This window comes from Ostrea edulis, chromosome 3, assembly GCF_947568905.1.
Source record: "Ostrea edulis chromosome 3, xbOstEdul1.1, whole genome shotgun sequence".
Lineage (NCBI taxonomy): Eukaryota > Metazoa > Mollusca > Bivalvia > Ostreida > Ostreidae > Ostrea > Ostrea edulis.
The window spans coordinates 31,106,728-31,124,539 of record NC_079166.1 but is presented as its reverse complement, the minus strand read 5'-3'; the positions used below and the strand labels follow the sequence as shown (position 1 = coordinate 31,124,539).

The following is a 17,812-nucleotide window of genomic DNA, read 5'->3' as shown; positions in this document are numbered from 1 at the left end:
AAATCTAATAATAAAGTATATGCGTGAGTTTAGCAATATAAGGATACACACAATACATCTAATGTTGACTTAAGTCTAATCTCAGTTTACGGTAATTGGACCTGAGCCTCATCTCTGTTCTAGTCTAAGAGCCAGACATCTATTCTTAGTATGTGAAGATGGTTATACGAATGATTCATGGCATGCTATGGATGAGTTGGGTCTTCAGTGACTAGGGGCTTTAATCACTAGTTGTATGAACTAATGCTTTATTGACAGGTCCCCTCCATCCACTTCCACCCCTCTGAGGAATTCGACTGATTATTAAATATTTCTCATGAAATATTCTGCCCCCTCCATCCACTTCCACCCCTCTGAGGAATTCAACTGATTATCAAATATTTCTCATGAAATATTCATTCTTCTTTGTTGACCACAAAAATGAAATTAAAATGAAGATGCAAAACTTGGGCAAAGGTCAAGAGGTCAGGAGGTTGATTCATGAATAATGAGAAAATGAGAAAAAGCAATTAATTGTGAAAAAATGAAAATAACAACTTTTAGTTTAACAACAGTTCCAAACAGTATCCACTTACACGTATTTCACAATATTCCACAAAAGAAAAAGGAAACAAATAAAAAAAAAGGTAACCAGGGGCAATCACTCACGACCAATGAGATACCTTTCGTCCCTCGTGACCTTGTTAACGGAGGACGGGTGGACTTCCCCTCGACTACGCCAGCTGTTGTGATTTCTGGGAGTTCCTTCTTAATGTTAAAGACAGGGTTATAAGTCAAACTGGATTCATCCGGATCTACAACATTCACATCTACGTAATCATGCTCCACATCCATGCGAGAGTATAGTCCAGAGTCCAGCCACTCGTGACGCCGTTTGTCATGGAGATAAGCAATTATCTGTTCACCTAAGAAGCCTTCACTCAGATTTACGGCACCATTAAAGCGAGGGTCAGGCGGAGCGAAATGGCCATACAGGTAAGAGTTACGCCATCTACTCACTACAACAAAACATGCAAGAGGACACACAACATGAAGCGCAGGGAATGTAAATCGGAATTACACATCACAAACACAGCAATACATACAAATAGCAACACATACACTTAGCTACACACATGCAAAGCTACACATACTAACACATATCACTCACAGTTCATGCCGTTTGGGGTGTTTGTCTTAATCATTTTAAGGAAATTAACAAACTTCAAAATATTTTGACATGCACAAATTTCCATGAAAATGAATTAGTTACAATATCAATATGCTAATTTTTACACATTTCAGGTTAATACAATGCAATCAAAATTTCAAACATAAAAGTATACACGACAACTTGTTTTGCATATACATGCATCACAGCCGAAGACAGATTTATGTGAAGAATTCAAAATTTTCTTTTAATTAAATTTCATTTCCTTTCTATTGACCTTTCAATAAATTTCTTTCTGTTTCCCATTTGCTACTGATATCTGGGATAAAAATTGCTCAGCTTGAAAAATTTATTGCTATGCCTACTACTGTCCACAATTAAAAAAAACCCAAACTTCTCCCCTAAATTTTTATATGAAAATATACCCCCATTAAATTAAATGTGTCTAATGAATGTCAAAATTCAATTCATAAAACATTTTTTCCTATCTAAATGTATCTGATCCATTCCATTGATATGATATTTCTCCTGCCTGTGTCTGATCTATTCCATTGATATGATATTTCTCCTGCCTGTGTCTGATCTATTCCATTGATATGATATTTCTCCTGCCTGTGTCTGATCTATTACAGTGTTATGGTATTTTCCCTGCCTGTGTCTGATCTATTACATCGATATAATATTTCTCCTGCCTGTGTCTGATCCATTACATTGATATATTTCCCTGCCTGTGTCTGATCTATTCCATTGATATGATATTTCTCCTGCCTGTGTCTGATCTATTACAGTGATATGATATTTCTCCTGCCTGTGTCTGATCTATTACATTGATATATTTCCCTGCCTGTGTCTGATCTATTCCATTGATATGATATTTCTCCTGCCTGTGTCTGATCTATTACATTGATATATTTCCCTGCCTGTGTCTGATCTATTCCATTGATATGATATTTTCCTGCCTGTGTCTGATCTATTACTTTGATATGATATTTTTCCTGCAGACATATGTCTGATCATCTATTCCAGTGAAATTATAGGTCACAAAGGGAAACAAACCATAGCTTAGTATATTCAACCCTCATCTCTCTGCGACTTAATTCAAATTGATGGCTTAACTACTAATAGAATGACACTTACCGTCCGGGTTTGGTGACCTTGATCTGACTGGTATGATGTAATCGGTCAGTAGGACGGCACAGTTCTCGTGAAATTCCTCCAGCTGCTTCAGAATTGTGGAGAATGAAGGCCGATCCTCCGGAGTACAACTCCAACACTTCCTCATCAACTCAAATCTACACAAATTCAAGTTATAACTCAACTCAAATCTATACAAAGTCAGGTTATAACTCAACTCAAATCTGCAAAAATTCAAGTTATAACTCAACTCAAATCTACACAAATCAAGTTGTAACTCAATTCAAATCATTCTACACAGTTAACTTATAACTCGATCAACTCAAATCTACACACAGTCAAGTTATAACTCAACTCAAATCTACACAAAGTAAAGTGTAAACTTCAAATACGCACAAATTTAAATCGTGTAAAATACATGTAACTTTTGGTATCACCATAAAACAAATAACAAGTTGAAATATTGTTTTCATAGGACATTTAATTAGTCTGCTGAGTACAGTATATGTGATTCTAAGATTTGGACTGACTGACAAAAATCTGATACCCAGAATGATGCAATAGTTTTGTGTGCTAAACATACCAAGCACTCTATGCTTTGTTGTGGTGTCTGTGGGAAATTCGGTGTAGTATAGTGCTGAAAATCTATCAGAGGAGATAACTTACGAGGCTAAGAAAGACTTCACCAACATATTGGAGACCAGATCCCCCCTCCCCCATTGTTTTCAGTTACCCAGTGACGTTTGCTGTGATGGTCTGGTATACTTACATGTCCTGTGGACAGTTCTCTGGTTGATCCAGCTGACCACCTGATCTCACAAAATGTAGAACCTCTATGTTGGTCCTGGCCTGGTATGGCTGCTGACCAAAGGTCAGAACCTCCCAACTCAACACTCCAAAGGCCCTGAAAAAGACCAGCAAAATTCTATAGAGATCAGAATCTCCAAACACTCCAAAGGCCCTGAAAAAGAACGGCAAAACTCTATAAAGATCAGAATCTCCCAACACTCCAAAGGCCTTGATAAAGAACGGCAAAACTCTATTAGAGATCAGAATCTCCCAACACTCCAAAGGCCCTGAAGAAGAACAGCAATACTCGAGAGATCATAATCTCCCAACACTCCAAAACCCCAAAAACCAAACAGTAAAGTTTCTTGGCAGTATATGCATTCTAATGAAACTATGATTTGATATATCAATGATTGGGTCTTGTTTAAGATAGATATTCTTCACATGCAAGTCAGGATGCAAAGGGACTCACCAAATATCTGATTGCGTCGTGAAGACTCCGTCAACTAAGGATTCTGGGGACATCCATCTAACAGGAAGTAGGCCCTCCCCTTCCTTTCTATAATAGTCATTTTTATATATATCTCTGGCCAAGCCAAAATCTCCAATTTTCACAACCATATCTCGTGGATTTTTTGAAGACACTAGGCAATTTCTTGCTGCTAAATCTCTGAAACAAAATGTTGATTACGAGTTTAAATATTATGTGTATCTAGTACATTGCTGACCAAATTGTAACCAACCGATTTAGTAAAATGGTTACAGTAGTTTTATCTTTTATTGAGCTACTGACCGATCCTATTATTTACCTGTGTACAAAATGCATTTCCTCCAAGTATGTACATCCCCGGGAAACGTGAACACAGATCTTCATAAGATCAGCGAGACTCAGATACACGGAATTCATCTGGAGAACAAATAAATGTTATAAAAAGAGACACAGAATTCATCTGGAGAACAAATAAATGTTATAAAAAGAGACACAGAATTCATCTGGAGAACAAATAAATGTTATAAAAAGAGACTCAGATACAATTGATAAGTTTATTGATCACCACAGAATGAAGTTCCCTCCCCTTGCAAAAAAAGTTTTAGTTTGTTATTTGTCTCCGACACATGACAGCCAAGGAAGTTCACCTTTGATTTGTGAATTATAATACGATTACTGCCAAGAATAAATCAGCAATGATAAATAATGCTGTAGTCAATGCAGAAGGCCAAATCAATCGGAGGGTTAATTCAAGCAATGTTAATTTACAGTCAATTTTATACTGTATGTACAGATAACCTTATTGTACTTACTGCTGAGGACTGTTAACCTCAATGCACTTACTACTGAGGACTATTAACCTCATTGCACTCAATACTGAGGACTATTAACCTCATTGCACTTACTGCTGAGGATTATTAACCTCATTGCACTTCGTACTGAGGACTATTAACCTCACTGCACTTACTCCTGAGGACTGTTAACCTCATTGCATTTATTACTGAGCACTGTTAAACTCATTGCACTTACTGCTGAGGATTGTTAACCTTACTGCACTTACTGCTGAGGATTGTTAACCTTATTGCACTTACTGCTGAGGGGCGATTGGCCCTGAGGAATGACAACAGATCCCCTCCTTCCATCAGCTCCAGGATGATAAACTGTGGGTCATTATCCAGACAGACCCCCAGCAGACTTAGGATGTGGTCATGTTTAAAGTTGCTCATCAGAAGGGCCTCCTTCAGGAACTCCTCCTTCTCCTGATCGGAGGCACTCTTACGTAGGGTCTACAGAGCACAAATCAACAGTATACACTTAGCTTCTTCATTCACCAGACTTCATTAGTAGAAGTGAAGAATACATGTTCAAATGGACAATTATAAGGTCACATCAAATCAATTCTCTGGTTCTCAGACAATTGTTTTTCAAAAAACGGGTAGGTAGGTAAGGGGGTTTAGTTTTTCAGTTTATCTCCATGTCACAAATGGGAAGGAAAATTTTTGTCCGTGGTTTTTTTGTGTGTTGTGAAGAAAGTTAAAGTTTTACAAATGGTATTCAAACCGTATAGCTTCTTTTCATTCTGTTTCTTGTCTTGTTTCATATGTATGTCATGCTTTTATATTGTAGATCTTTATTCAAATAAAGTGAATACAAAATAGTATGTTTTTTATCATTTTATTCAAGGATACCAAAAACTACATCCTGTAAATGCTTGCATTTCAATGACAGAGTCAATATTTGAAGCATGCTCCAATAATCTAGTAGAATAAACGGGAGGTTCGTTTTCTCAGCTTTGGATCATTAAGTCCAAAAAATCTAAAGAGTGCCTGTGGTACTCGACAACTTCTCTCATCCATAGTATTAACGTATGGATCAATGTACCATAGAACGTTTGTAACTGTTGTAACAAAGTTTTTGCCAATGGTGTCTACACTGTCAGGAGAAAATCCTAGCTCTAACTCATCCAGCCAGTCAATAAACAACTTTGTCAAAACATCTTATCTCCATAAACATAAATATCTCCCAAAAAGTTCAACCACTTTGGAAATTTTCACTGTTGAAAAAACCTTATCGCTGTCAGCCGTTTTGTTTTGACCTACGAAAACGTCGTACTTCAACTTGGCCTTGCTTTCATCAATTTGTTCCTTCACGGTTTCAATTTCTGTAAATTCATCGCCCAGAAGTTTCTTGCAAAGCATATCAACTGTCAAGGACGAGTCTACCGGAATAATTGTCCATGGAACAATCTCTTTTGAGTTAAAAATAAATCTCAATGCTGACAAGAACTGTTTCTGTCACCATATTGTTTACCTCAACTAAGCAGCACGTCTTATTCAGCAACGCGCTTTACGATTTTGGCGCCAAAATATGAATTTTATTTTGACGGATCAAATACGGGGGTGGGGTGGGGTGTCTGAGAACCAGAGAATCGATTTGATTGGCCTAATCTTTGTGTTTTATTGCACAAGTCTGTAAATTCGCTTACATTATCAATAAAATTAGTCTTAAATCATCATTTAAATCAAAACTTAAAACTTGTACACATTATAGAATGAAGAATAAATCTAATCACAATAAAAAAAAAAAAAAAACAATTGATGAACATGGCATTGCACATGTTCATGGCCTAGATAGCAAATCTTGAATCTGCTGGTGTTTTTCTTTTCTGGTTCTAAAATCTACAGGCTTGAGAAAACAATGGTATGCTTACTTTGACAGCCACTTTAGTTTTTCCTGAATTGTCGTCCAAGATATTTTTAGCCACACCCTCAAACACCTCTCCAAATGCACCACTGCCCAGGAACTTGGTCAGCATCAACTGGTCCCGTCGAAAGTGGGGCAAGGCCGCGATGTCACCGTCTGTTGGTATGAGGCTGTAATGATCCAGATGACCCGAATTAAAGACTTGAACTTCGTGCCGAAGCTTAGCTTAGCAGATTTTTAAAATTGTGGTCTCTGACTCTTGTGATTTTGGATGTGGGATTTTTGTACCAGATTGGACTACTTGTAAGTAACAGGCACACAGAGAAGATTCAATATTGATCCACCGACTGTCTGATCGAATTCATTAATTAAAAACAAGATCGCATTCATCCGACTATTTACATCTGTATGTGTGTGTTCTATACATGACAAATTCACAGACTTGGTCTTACTTGATTGTGTACAGTGTGTTGTTTTGCTGGACGGTGGTGGTTGGTAGGTCGCGGAGAGTGGCCAGCTCCATGTCCGGCCCCCGGGACACCGCAATGAAGTGTTTCTGGACAGGTTTCTGTTTTAATTGCTGTTGTCGTCTAATTACTGCAATAAAGTTTTCTCTTGTGTCAAAATGCAGAATAGTTTAAGCAAGCACAAAAGATTTCTTTCTTCTCTTTTCTTAAACATGGCAGGGAAGGTGCCAATCGGTGATCTTTCACGCGAAAAAAAAATGCACACGGACCATAAACTGAATTTGAAAAATTAATGAATTTCACACCCAGAAATGATTATTGGGTTAAATAATTTTAAAGAATTTCACACTCAGTATAAAAATAAAGTTCAAAAGTTTAAAGAGATTTCACATCAGAGATGAATATTGAGTTCTAAAATTTAAGGAGAAGGCTGATACCTGCTGCCCAATCCTTATCATGGACCATAATAGTTTACAATAAAAATACTATTTAAATAAATAAACTTTCAATGAATTTCACATCAGAAATAGGTATTGAGATCTACAGTTTTAGGGAATTTCACATTCAGAAATTAAATTTTAAAAGTTCTAAATTTTTAAGGAATTTCATACACAGAAATTGATACTGTGTTCTAAGTTTTAAGGAAATTTTCACACAGAAATTAACATTTAAGTTCTATATTCTATATTCTTGAAGAATTTCACATTTAGAAATCAATGTTGAGTTCTAAATGCTTTTCGTAGTTTCAAAAATTTACACTCACAGCAGTACACAATAACGATGGCTCCAAAAATGAACACAAAGACAATGGATAAAACGATCGCTAGAACAGTCATGTTGTTAATAGGAGGCGGGTCATCTGAAACAGAAGACAAAGGATAAAATGATCGCTAGAACAGTCATGTTGTTAATAGGAGGCGGGTCATCTGAAACAGAATGATTGAAATGATGAAAAATTCTATAGAATGGCTGTCTCCAGGTAAAGACACGTACCATACATTCATCTCCTGTCAACTTTACACGTGTGAATATAGTTATACATTCATCTCCTGTCAACTTTACACATGTGAATATAGTTATACATTCATCTCCTGTCAACTTTACACATGTGAATATAGTTATACATTCATCTCCTGTCAACTTTACACATGTGAATATAGTTATACATTCATCTCCTGTCAACTTTACACGTGTGAATATAGTTATACATTCATCTCCTGTCAACTTTACACGTGTAAATATAGTTATACATTCATCTCCTGTCAACTTTACACGTGTAAATATAGTTATACATCCATCTCCTGTCAACTTTACACGTGTAAATATAGTTATACATCCATCTCCTGTCAACTTTACACATGTGAATATAGTTATACATTCATCTCCTGTCAACTTTACACGTGTAAATATAGTTATACATTCATCTCCTGTCAACTTTACACGTGTAAATATATTAGTTATATCACTGAAGATACAGGGACATTTGTTTAAAATCAAAAATGCAATACATAGTATATGATATACAAGTTAGTTAATATTTACATGAAAAACTTTCTTCCATGTGTATAATATAAATACACTATGATCATCTCCTGTGAGCTAATCTAAATACACTATCATCTCCTGTCAGCTAATCTAAATACACTATCATCTCCTGTGAGCTGATGTAATACACTATCATCTCCTGTGAGCTGATGTAAATACACTATCATCTCCTGTGAGCTGATGTAATACACTATCATCTCCTGTCAGCTGATGTAAATACTTGTGTAATTAACTGTAACAATCTTACCAATATAATTGAATGCTGTACTGTTAGCGCTGTACGGTCCCTGACCCAGAATGTTCATGGCAGAGACTCGGAAGTATACATCTTGACTTTGGGGGATTCGTGTCGTGTCCATCATCCACCGCGTTAGATTTCCCTCGTACACCGAAGCACAGCCTTCTTCATCACTGCAATTAACACATAAAAAAAATCCTAGTTTCAACAAAGGCAACTATTTGATGTGGAAGACTGTTATTGCCTGATTAGAATAACTACATAATATATCCCATTAGAAATCATTAATCTTCAAGAAACTCACTGTCTAATGTTGATCTTTCACACAAAATTGGATCAATGACAGACTTAAAGCATTACCAGTATTGTAATGTGTAATATTGACAGACATAAAGCATTACCAGTATTGTAATGTGTAATATTGACAGACTTAAAGCATTACCAGTATTGTAATGTGTAATATTGACAGACTTAAAGCATTACCAGTATTGTAATGTGTAATATTGACAGACATAAAGCATTACCAGTATTGTAATGTGTAATATTGGCAGACATAAAACATTACCAGTATTGTAATGTGTAATATTGACAGACATAAAGTATTACCAGTATTGTAATGTGTAATATTGACAGACTGAAAGCATTACCAGTATTGTAATGTGTAATATTGACAGACATAAAGCATTACCAGTATTGTAATGTGTAATATTGGCAGACATAAAACATTACCAGTATTGTAATGTGTAATATTGACAGACATAAAGTATTACCAGTATTGTAATGTGTAATATTGACAGACTTAAAGCATTACCAGTATTGTAATGTGTAATATTGACAGACATAAAGCATTACCAGTATTGTAATGTGTAATATTGGCAGACATAAAACATTACCAGTATTGTAATGTGTAGTTAAGAATAGGTTCCCCGTTGTCCCTCGGTGACAGCCACTCCACTTGGTATCCGGGACTGAGCTTGTTTACGGTTGGTACGGTGGGAGTCCCTGGTACATCAGCTATCAAGTACAAATGAATTTGACATAACTTAACATAAAGTGTTTAGGGGGGGGGGGGGGTACTTGCTCTTTGACATAACTAACTTTTTAACATTCACTGATTCTAGAAATAAAGGAACTGATGATGATCTTTTGCAAATCAATCAGACTCCATACAATCTATATTGTATTTAAAAAACAGAACCACAAAATCTTATTACCTTTGGTCTTAAACACGAATTTTAAATTATCCGTGGGCCAGAAGAATTGGGGATCTCTGGAGCCTCTATAACCCAGTTTGATGATGATTGCGTACTTGGTGTTAGGTTCTAAGTTTGTGAAGGTCCTGATGTAGGTTTTAGAAACTTCTGTTCTCCAGGGAACGCCTTTCCCATACTGCCGCCAATTGTCCACTCTTTGGTCCGAAACCTGACAGCGATTTCATAGAAATGTGGGTTTTTTTAAAATCTTAATTTGTGATATTGAAAATGAACATAGTACTTGAAATCACATTTGGCATCCAATTTTTCCCCAAAATATAACCAAAAAATTCTTTTATATGAATAATTTCAAAGAATGCTTGTGATTGTCTAGATTATCTGTTTAAAATTAACCTAAAGGTAAGTGTCAATATAAACTCAAATCATCAATTCCAAAACATTTACATGTACAGAACAGTTTATTCATAGCTCTAGTCCTTAACACTTGTTAGTTGGTGATAGACTTGCCAGTTATTTCTCAAAATTCAATATACATGTACATTGTATGAGTCTTACCTTTCCATAATAAAACAGATGCATGTGTGTGCTGTTATCAGGGGGTGGGGTCCATGAGACGCTCATTGAGCTTTGCGTGGCATTCAACAACACGATGGGGCCGGGGTTTTCATATGTCTTCACCTGAAGAGCCGGGCTTTCATCAGAGAAGACACTGTCTGGGTTACCAGACATCACCTGTAGATAAACAGCCACCAATAACAAAACAATAAACAATAACAAAACAGTAAACAATAACAAAACAGTCAACAATAACGAAACAGTCAACAAAGAACGAAACAGTAAACAATAAAGAAACAGTCAACAGTGATGAAAAAGTAGACTCTGACATATAAATATACTGACAAGTTTACTCTGACTTGAGAGTTATCTTCCTGTACAGAGTTATCTCCCCTGTACAGAATTATCTCCCCTGTACAGAGTTATCCCTTCCTGTACAGAGTTATCTCCCCTGTACAGAGTTATCCCTTCCTGTACAGAGTTATCTCCCCTGTACAGAGTTATCCCTTCCTGTACAGAGTTATCTTCCCTGTACAGAGTTATCCCTCCCTGTACAGTTATCCCTTCCTGTACAGAGTTATCTTCCCTGTACAGAGTTATCCCTCCCTGTACAGAGTTATCTTCCCTGTACAGAGTTATCCCCCTGTACAGAGTTATCCTCCCTGTAAAGAGTTATCCCCCATTACCTTTATTATGTAGCTGCGTCCTGGCTGTAGCCCCGTCAGGTTATAAACGTATCTCCGGTCCATGTCCGGTTCCACCTTGACCGTTTTGTTGAACACCTGGTGCACGCTGTTAATCTGTGTGGAGTACTTCACCATGTACTTCAGCTCCTCGATTGGGCCGTTAGGACTGACCGGAGCTGACCACGACACTTTGATCGTGATGGGCGTGTCCACTGTGGCATTGACGTTTGTAGGCGAAGACGGCACTAAGTGGAAGGAAAACACGCCCACTTTAAGTCGTGGCTTACATATTGCAATATATCTATATCTTACAGTAAGCAACCATCAACAAGTGCTGACTTCATTGCTCTACAATGACTTGCTGTAGAAAGCATGGGGGGAAAAGCATCGTCAACCAAACAAAATATGCCTGTGATTTATGATATTCTATTTACCAATAATCCTGATATTATTCCATGGTTTGAATTTTACTTATAAAAATCTCACACCCAAGGGCTAGCTTAACAATTCTCCACTTACATCTAATTATTTAAGGAATGACTTTAATTCTGGGGCAAGTTATACGAGTATAACCTGGTTTGGGTCAGTTTACGTTTTATAATCCGTGAAGCAGATTATAAAAAAGCGAAAACTGACCCAAACAAGGTTATACTCGTATAATTTGCCCCAGAATTAAAGTCATTCCTTATAATTTAATGCAAGAGACACAGATACTAACCTTCGTTTATCAGAATGCACATAAAGTCGGAAAAATTAAAGTCAACTGAGCCACGCAATGATTCACTTAGCAACAATGACGAAGCGTCTAGCTGTGAAGGTCGCCATCTCTAATCTTAGTCCTACAGAGCCTAACCTATTTATCAAAATATGGTATCGAAGGTGAAGTTTGTCATGATAGAAAATATGTGTAGACTATGCACTCAATGCGTATTTCGCTGCCCTTTAGAGATAGAGGTTGACTTTGAAGTCGCTCATCTTCGACAGATTGAGAAAATACGGGAAATTGCATTGTTTAAGCCTACCCAAAATAAATCTTCAAATATCAGAAAATGCAATAATTTACGGCTTTTAACTCTGTGAAAACTTTTACTACATGAAAACTTACCCTTGCATGCAATGTTTTCACTAATAGTAAATCCAACACAAAAAAATATATAAGCAAGTGACAAATAGCGATCCACATGTCAATTTGACTGACGTCATGCGATAAAATGTGACATATGAATTTTTGTTTGCTTTGTAGAAAGGCCAAACAACGAAACAACCCCCCTTTCCCCCAGTGAGAAATGTATTTCAAAATGAACAGGGCAATGCTTACTTGGTAAATCATTAATTCAAATATAATATCTTTGTTTTAATCTATTATTAGACCATCATACAGAGAGAGATGTTTTACAACAGTGATTTGCGTGTACAAGTAGATACTAATATTGACAACGAGAAAACAACATGTGTATCCAACCGAAGAAACTTGTTGCACATGTTGACTTTCTATTCCATAGAAGGCTCAAAACAGTGCTGCGATGTTAATTTAGAGAGAGAAAAAAATAGTTCCGGCTTCTGGTTGTCAAGGGGGTGTGTCCCCATACCAAACCAGGTTATACAAAAATAACCTGCATTCCTCAATTGGAATTTGACCAATCAGAGACAAGGATACAATAAGAATTAATTATTCAGTATTATTCAACTTTATTGAAATCGTTTTTGTTTGGTCTGGAACTTTTTGAAACTGATGGCGACTGTTATGATGACATTGATGTCTGCCAATTTGATTTTACTGACAACCATAATACCACATTTAGTACACCAGTAATGAATTTCTGATTGCATTGTAAGAACTCCTTCAACTGAAGTTAATTAAATACCATCGGTTGCAGTAATGACTCTTGAGATCTTTGCTTGAGTGAACTGAACACAAGTTCACACAGTCATCAACTGAATGCTACTCACCCCCAACCTTTGTCCGGAAGTAAAAGGGCTGACTGAGGGCTTCAGACAGGTACTCTGTGTAGTAATTACTGACTGATCCATGTACTGTGTAGGAGGTGTAGGGATTTAATCCTGTCAGTGTTATCTCATTACCGTAGCTCTCCTGTAATTACAATGTAATATTGACTGATGATATTGACTGTATAAGACAGTGTTATCTCATTAATACAACTCTCCTGTAATTACAATGTAATATTGACTGATGATATTGACTGTATAAGACAGTGTTATCTCATTAATACAACTCTCCTGTAATTACAATGTAATATTGACTGATGATATTGACTGTATAAGACAGTGTTATCTCATTAATACAACTATCCTGTAATTACATTGTAATATTGACTGATGATATTGACTGTATAAGACAGTGTTATCTCATTAATACAACTCTCCTGTAATTACAATGTAATATTGACTGATGATATTGACTGTATAAGACAGTGTTATCTCATTACTACAGTGGAACCCCGTTATTACGTTTTCCATTTTGTCACGATAAAATAACGTAATACCGGGGGCAACGTAATAAACGTTCCCAGTTAAAATATCATTTGGTGATTGTATATCGTCCGTTGGTACTCCGTGAAGGGGTGTGTGAATATATCTTTACCGTTTCTTTGTTTAAAAGACTGATACTTTGTTTTATTTACATCTTATCTTTAATGTCCGTAATTCTTCATGTTCTTGTCCCTTTTCTTTATTTCGGTGTAGGATACATAAGGATGTTTTGATAAACGTTGCTTTTTCTGCATTCGTTTGGACTGCCATTTTGTTCAACTTTAAAACAATGCGTTCATGTAAATTTCTCTCAATAACTCGTTCCGGTTCGTATTCAACATTCGTATTTAAAAAATAACAAAACATCGTTTTTATTAAGTTCTCTAATTACACAATACACAACACAATAAAAAATCCCACCCAAAAAACAACAAAACTATAGACACAAAACACACACGATACCCAACACTTACACACTTCTCACCAACGATAAACATGCACGGAGAACAATTTAAGCGCAATCCACATAAAAAAAAAATATAATGATGCACGAAGATTTCATTTATAACGCTAAATGATGGCACTAAAATCACGTGCGCATCAAGGGATTTTAAAATATTCACTGAGGTAAATGCCGTGCACGAATCGGCCGATAGATTGGTGTATGTATGGACGAGAGTTACGAACACCCAAGCTGCATGTCCAAACAACGAACAATTTTTTTAATTGAACACCTTAAGTCACCTATGTCCAAGCAGTTGTAACATTGCTACGATAAATCTTGTCTTTCTTGTTTGGTACCAAAGCTTTCCGTGAATAGAGTTTTAATAGCGAAGGTAATCATATAATGATGCACGAAGATTTCATTTACAACACTAAATGATGGCACTAAAATCACGTGCGCATCAACACGCAGGCGGTTGAGAAATTATTTCTTTGATTATCAAAATATGAAAAATGAAGTAAATTTCATAGAGTACAATTTCTAAATAAACATTATTTAATTGTTTATCACTGGCTTCTATACGGGGTATTCACCTGTATTGATGTCGCTAGATCTATCGAAGCGTGATCAGTCAAGCGTCTCTAATCCCCAAACAGACCAGGAAATTTACGTGGTGACTGGTTCAGGCAGTCAAGGTGTGAATGGCTTATTATTGTGAGAATCACTATTGAATAATTAGGGGTTTATTACGTTTTTGTCGGAATTTTTACAACGTAATACCGAGATCCGGCATTTTAGGACAACGTAATAACGAGGTCTATTTTATATAGGTTTGTTAAGAAATGGTTTTGTGCTTTGAAATTCCAACGTAATATGCGGACTAACGTAATAAAGGGGGAACGTAATAACGGGGTTCCACTGTATAACTCTCCTGTAATTACAATGTAATATTGACTGATGATATTGACTGTATAAGACAGTGTTATCTCATTACTATAACTCTCCTGTAATTACATTGTAATATTGACTGATGATATTGACTGTATAAGACAGTGTTATCTCATTACTATAACTCTCCTGTAATTACAATGATTGACTGACAAACGATATTTACTAACTTAAAGACAGTGCTTTCTCACGTTATCACCAGTGTGAGATCGACTTTACCCATGTGAGATTTTTCTGTCTGACACTGCTGCGATATCATTTGATTGTGACATCATATATTTTCTATGATTAAAAATTGTAAAATAAAATATTGTACTTTGGCAAAAGAAAACTTCTACATACAGTGTGCATTATGGGAATTATCTGGCATTACACAGTACTGTTTTTGTTTCACGGAACATGAGAGCTACAGACTTACAGAGTGCTGGCAGTCTTGACTGTCTACATGACACCTATCTCCCTGTCTGTCAGTCTGTCTGTAGTAGACGATGTATTTGGTGGCTGGGTGGGATACCCCATTACAGGAGTCTGGCCACTGGACACTATCTAAGTGAACAGTCAGGGAGACATTGCTACTCCTTGTTAGACTCAGGTTACCGTTATAGGCCTCGGGGTTCAGGCACTCGTCACCTGCAGATTAATGAAGACTACATACAAGAATGACACAAAATGGAATATTGAAAGATAGCATCCCTCTATGTTCTAAGGAAATCCGATTCTCTCTGTGTTCTAATGAAATCCGAGTCCCTCTATATTCTAATGAAATCCGATTCCCTGTGTGTTCTAATGAAATGCGATTCCCTCTGTGTTCTAATGAAATGCAAGTCAGTTTGTGATCTAATGAATTCCGATTAATATTTTCTTCACAAGAGCTTCCAGTGACCTTGCTTTTTGACATTTACCCTTGAAAACCAACAGTCACCAAAGAACAATATTTGTACATGTTTAAATTTAGGTGGCTTAACTTCTGTACGCAAGACCCATTAATCGAACACAAATGTATGGGCAAATTACTTTATTCCTCCTACGCTCCATGACAAGTGGACATTAACAAAAGTAGTTACAAAAGTAGTACAAATCTGTTCACAACTCTAATGTCGTCGGGAACACATATTCTAAAAATTTTGACTCATAAGATTATTTTTCTGATCGCTTGTATTGTGGTCAGCGAGACTTACTGGGCAGAGGCTGCAGGTGTGACCCATATCCCTCCAAACTCTGGATACTGACCACTGGAATCTGGGTCAATTTTCCGGTGACCTTGTCCATGGAATGAAGCTGGTTTTCTCCATGGCGATACCAATAAATCAACATATGGTCCACAGACAACAAATCTGGTGGAAATCCTGAAAAAGACATTTTCATCTGAATGAATGATTTGAGGAGATGTAACAAAGAATTTCCTTTGGGTCTTCTACACTCACACGTATATATCTTATATAGCGGGATGATAAATAAAGAATAAATTTGTCAAATGATAAAACCAATCTGTATTAGTAAAACACGCAATGAGAAAAAACAGAGAAGAGATTCAGAAGACGACCCGGGAGTACCTTGTTCATCCTTTATAACGTCTCGGCAGTGACATCCTTCTCTGTCAGACGAGACAACAGTCCGCGTCAACGCATCATAAAACAAGATCTCCAGTTGTGTCCCCTTGGTGTGGTCCAGGGCCAACACGTTCCCTACAGCCTGCGTGGAGCAGTTACAGGGGGTCTCCACAGACCTCTGGTGTCGGGGAGAGAACATGGGGAGGGGGCGTCCTCCCTCCTCTTTGTAATACAGAACGCCAGGAGAACCAGAAACAGGCCGCTCAGTCCAAAACAGGGTACTAGAAAATAGATCTTCCAAGTTTCAGGCAAACTCTAGCAATATCAGAGATTCATTATGTGTTATTAACTACTTACTGACAGTCATTGAAGCTTGTAATTGTATTCTAACTTTAAGGTCTCTTTATATGTGTAGTAGGACATCTGGATCAGACGATTGATGTCTACATTCCCCCAACTTATCTGTAGTAGGACATCTGGATCAGACGATTGATGTCTACATTCCCCCAACTTACCTGTAGCAGGACATCTGAATCAGATGATTGATGTCTACATTCCCCCAACTTACCTGAAGTAGGACTTCTGGATCAGTCTACAAGTGACTATATTCTCTTAACTTACCTGGAGTAGGGCTCTTGGATCAGGCTACTAAGGACTAAATTCTCCTAACTTACCTGGAGTAGGGCTTTCAGATCAGGCTACTGATAAAAACATTCTGACCTTACCTGGAGTAGGGCTCTCGGATCAGGCTACTGATAACTACATTTCTCCTCTCCACCTGGACTTTCTGGATGCCCTCATCCAGCTGGTAGGATGTGATGGTACTGGTGTTTGTTAACTTTGTGCTGGAGGCGATGTACAACGTCCTGCTGATCCAGTCGATAGTCAAATCCTTTACAGCCACATCCAAATCCAGCAGCTGAAAGGAGCAACAGATATGGAAAGTCCAATTTTTGTCAAAATAAAAGTTCTACATTACAAAGTCAATGAAAAGTATGCCCATAGGTCACAGTAAAGTAACTGAAAATACAAGACTATCAACAGTCACCATAAAAAATCAAACACACTAACGAAAGTCACAGAAATACATGTAATTTCGGCATAAGTTTTTCTCTCGAGAAATCCAGCCCAGAAATCAGTCCTCAAACAGTGATGTGCGGTTTCTACCTTTTTCCTTCCTTCAGCAGAAAATTGCCATAACCGCCCACCGTAGTCCACCCAGAACACTCTCTCATCCTGGGACATCTGTAAGTAGGTCACAGCTAAGGGCGACGTGCCCGTGACTATGACGTGGACATTGTGAGTGCTGTCTACGTCCATCACCTGGATGTTGGTGGCGTTAGCCAGGAGGATTCTGGGAACTGGATTGACAGCTGGAAGTAAGAACAACCACGGGTATAAACATTCA

The 17,812-nt window shown here is 37.2% G+C and overlaps 1 protein-coding gene across 10 annotated transcripts in view; it reads right to left on the bottom strand.

Annotated features, from left to right (window-relative positions):
- The window catches only part of LOC125673867 (proto-oncogene tyrosine-protein kinase ROS-like), a 90,514-nt gene that overhangs the window by 7,521 nt on the left and 65,181 nt on the right, over positions 1 to 17,812 (bottom strand). For 5 of the 10 annotated variants that reach the window (XR_007369827.2, XM_048910782.2, XM_048910777.2 and 2 more), the window contains 20 exons: positions 17,572 to 17,777; positions 17,130 to 17,323; positions 16,408 to 16,685; positions 16,033 to 16,200; positions 15,273 to 15,484; positions 12,922 to 13,063; positions 10,972 to 11,216; positions 10,286 to 10,462; positions 9,731 to 9,938; positions 9,410 to 9,530; positions 8,526 to 8,689; positions 7,497 to 7,592; positions 6,719 to 6,863; positions 6,274 to 6,436; positions 4,655 to 4,849; positions 3,883 to 3,980; positions 3,546 to 3,743; positions 3,054 to 3,188; positions 2,288 to 2,442; positions 663 to 747 (listed from right to left, as the gene is read on the bottom strand). Coding sequence is in view for 9 of the 10 variants with exons in the window: in XM_048910782.2 (XP_048766739.2) it covers positions 663 to 747; positions 2,288 to 2,442; positions 3,054 to 3,188; positions 3,546 to 3,743; positions 3,883 to 3,980; positions 4,655 to 4,849; positions 6,274 to 6,436; positions 6,719 to 6,863; positions 7,497 to 7,592; positions 8,526 to 8,689; positions 9,410 to 9,530; positions 9,731 to 9,938; positions 10,286 to 10,462; positions 10,972 to 11,216; positions 12,922 to 13,063; positions 15,273 to 15,484; positions 16,033 to 16,200; positions 16,408 to 16,685; positions 17,130 to 17,323; positions 17,572 to 17,777 (3,385 nt within the window). In the remaining variant the exon portion in view is untranslated. Of the gene's footprint in view, positions 1 to 662; positions 995 to 2,283; positions 2,443 to 3,053; positions 3,189 to 3,541; positions 3,744 to 3,882; positions 3,981 to 4,654; positions 4,850 to 6,273; positions 6,437 to 6,718; positions 6,864 to 7,496; positions 7,593 to 8,525; positions 8,690 to 9,409; positions 9,531 to 9,730; positions 9,939 to 10,285; positions 10,463 to 10,971; positions 11,217 to 12,921; positions 13,064 to 15,272; positions 15,485 to 16,032; positions 16,201 to 16,407; positions 16,686 to 17,129; positions 17,324 to 17,571; positions 17,778 to 17,812 lie in introns of those variants that run through there. The other 5 variants (XM_048910784.2, XM_048910778.2, XM_048910785.2 and 2 more) reach the window with 4 other exon arrangements.